General features: G+C 38.4%; 1 protein-coding gene across 1 annotated transcript in view; it reads right to left on the bottom strand.

Annotated features, from left to right (window-relative positions):
* Positions 1 to 179: 179 nt before the first annotated feature.
* The window catches only part of CHMP5 (charged multivesicular body protein 5), a gene marked incomplete at its 5' end in the record, with an annotated part of 5,199 nt that continues 2,362 nt past the window's right edge, over positions 180 to 3,016 (bottom strand). The window contains 5 exons of the mRNA XM_009870228.1: positions 180 to 580; positions 1,073 to 1,185; positions 1,531 to 1,639; positions 2,688 to 2,759; positions 2,838 to 2,931. Of these exons, the coding sequence (XP_009868530.1) occupies positions 530 to 580; positions 1,073 to 1,185; positions 1,531 to 1,639; positions 2,688 to 2,759; positions 2,838 to 2,931 (439 nt within the window). The remainder of the gene's footprint in view (positions 581 to 1,072; positions 1,186 to 1,530; positions 1,640 to 2,687; positions 2,760 to 2,837; positions 2,932 to 3,016) is intronic.

The following is a 3,016-nucleotide window of genomic DNA, read 5'->3' as shown; positions in this document are numbered from 1 at the left end:
CGGAAGGGCCAGAGCAGCCCAGCTCATTACGGGATCGGATGTCAGCACGGAACACAGGCCGGCAGCCTCGTTTATTAGAGCGTTCAAGAAGGGTACAGGGAGGACAGCAGAGAAGTCTCAGGGCTGCAGGAGTTTAAAAACTGCTCTCAGCGCTCTGTCACGCGAGCACAGCCCTACGGAGCTGTTGTACAGAGTCAGCAGCAGCACAGGCCGAGTGCCGGGACAGACAAACAGAACACCAAGTCAGGACCAGCCTCAGCTATCGACAGCCACCACTACTCTTCACCGAGACACGAAATGAAAACCTACGAGCCCAACTGCTTCCACTGCAGGCAACTGTGCCGAATTGTCCATTAATAGAAAAGTCAGTAGTAGAACAACTTTCTTCAAAGAAAGAAAACCACCAGCCATACATACTGCATTCTAGGATGTAGTGATACTAAGGTTACACTGGAAGAACAAGTTTTCCAGAATTTAAAAAAAAAAAAAATTATGTGTAAAGTATAGTTCTTTATATCCATCGTGCTTTTTATGTTGCAGGGATCTTTGGCAATCCAAATTCATCCACCAGTACACCATCCTGTAAAAAAGAAAAAGAAACAACAGATTAACATCTTTCCACCAAGCAGAACACTTCACAAAAGTTTCCTTACAGTGCCTGTGAAGTGACTTATCTGTCACTGCCACTGTGTGACAGATGGGATCGAAATAAGAGCATCAGTATTCTTTTTCACTATGAAGCTACATTAAAAGCAAACATACAGAAGACTTCCTTACGTTTGTAAAAATAACTATACTAGAAGCTGTAATGGTACACTTAAATCCTACTTGCAGTCTGACAACAATTGGCAGGGCTTACAAAATGCCAGTTTAGATCTTTAAAATATCATAAAGATCATTAAGCACACTGCATTCTCACATTTATCGTCCAAAGCACATAAAACATTTGGAGCTTTTTTTAAAAAAAAAATATTACGAGTTCCAAATATCAAGGAACCAACACAAACGCGACTGATCCAAAACAACTATGAAAAAAAGGTATTTTGCTTTCAAAGAGGAAAGGAGGACTCACTTTATTTTTTGTATCAGTAGGAGTGACTTCTGGGATTGCTGGAGCAGATGCAGCTTCATCTAAGTAGGAATTGTCTTCATCAGCTAGAAGTTCATCACCTAATGCATCCAGTTCTGAAAGTGAATTACGCTGGTTGAAAAATTACGCAGAAAATTCTTTTGCCAAAAAACAAAAGTTGCTCTTACAGAGAAACAGGATTCATCCTTGAATGCCTACTATCACACTCATTCAGCACTAGTCATCAGTCAGGAATAGACACACCCCCCCCAGAGAACCTTCTTTCCTGCACTGTAGCATTCCATTAGCGTATCTCTCATGTTTGTCTCATACTCGTTAACTGCTCTTAAAGAAAATGCAGATTTTATGTTTAAAAAAGTGATTAAAACTTCTTGGGTTTTTTTAAACACACTTAAAGTATTTGACTAATGAAATCAAAAATCACTGCATGACTTCCTAACCTGCTTCCAAGTCATCTTCATCAATCTCTGGTGTTCCATAGCTACGACTCAGTGCCTCCTGGACTTCATTGGCTTCTTCCATCATATCCTCTAACTGATCTTGTATGTCCTGAAGCGAGAAACAAGAAACAATTTCAACTGGTCCATATTAGTTTTAGTTAAGTTTATCAGAGCTTAATCATATTCAGTTTGATAATTCCAACATACAAGGCACTCAAATTTTTTTAAGACATAAATCATTTTCGAAGCAGCACTAATACAAGTCAAATACATTCATTCAGTACTGTAGTATGGCCTTAATAACTATTAACTATAATAAAGATATGAGGTAGAAAAAGAGAAACCTTGAAACAACTCTGCAGAACCTTTTTTTTTTATTCCTCAAAGTATTCCTCAGAGTACATGGAAAAAGCTCTGATAAATTATCCGGAGTCCATCACTATCTTGAAAAGCAGGAGAGTATGAAATCTAGAGAAAATAAATCTGTTGCCTGGAGAATATGCACTAACCTGAGTCATGCCACCGCAAAATTCACAATATACTTCAGCGTACCCATTGGCACTGTACTCGGGCACTAGTAAGGAGACAGTACTTACCTAAAGGTTTACAATGCAGGCCATAGATAAAAAGCAGCATAGGAAAAAAAGAACTTAAAGGAACTCAACACTAGCATTTGATAAAAGTTTAAGTGCAGCAGAATTAGGCGTTACAGACCTCGTGAAATTAATTTTTTTGTTCGTTTTCAGGTGGAGTTTTCTTTGGTTGCTTTTGTTTTGAGGTTTTGTTCTTTTTTGACTTTGGCACTACCTTGAACTGGGGGAGCAAAGGACTAATATGCATGTGGCTAACGTGGAGAGTGTGGGGGAAAAGAGGGCAAAAAAGCCAGAGCAGGAAGTATTCACCAAAATTTATGCTGAAGTGCAGAGGAACAGAAGTGACAGATTAAAGATTAGCCCAGCAAGGAAACAACGAGTGCTGTAAGGCTAACGACTTACTGCGCAGTATCAGAGAAATCAGAAAGGAATTTTGCTCTTGGTCCCATAAAAGAGGGAGGCAAACATGTGAACTCAAACAGTCATCTCAAGTTACGTAGTCCACTCCTCACTATTACAGTACATTGTTACTGTTCTTTAGTTATTTAAATTATAGAAGCTCACCTCAATTTGATCAATTTTGACTTGCTTGTAAGCTTTCTTCATTTCTTTCACCCCCAGTTTCATTGCATCAACCTAAAACAGTCAAACAACATGCTTGTATCTGATGTGGCATTCACAAATTAAGGAAATGTGAGATTAATATAGTGGTACCGTTGTCTTTGTATCCTTCAGTGCCTGAATAGTGTAATTAGCTTGTTCCATATTAAAAGACTGCTGTGATAGATTATCCCTCTGTTGTTCATACCTGTTAAAAACAATGCAAATAATAGCTTTAAAACACCATAGTATTTATTGCCACAAAAATTCTGATTTTTTAAAAAACTAGAAAA

This window comes from Apaloderma vittatum, unplaced genomic scaffold (assembly GCF_000703405.1).
Source record: "Apaloderma vittatum isolate BGI_N311 unplaced genomic scaffold, ASM70340v1 scaffold40415, whole genome shotgun sequence".
Classification (NCBI taxonomy): Eukaryota; Metazoa; Chordata; class Aves; order Trogoniformes; family Trogonidae; genus Apaloderma; species Apaloderma vittatum.
Note: the sequence above shows the minus strand (reverse complement) of the source record. Positions and strands in the feature narration are given on the sequence as shown.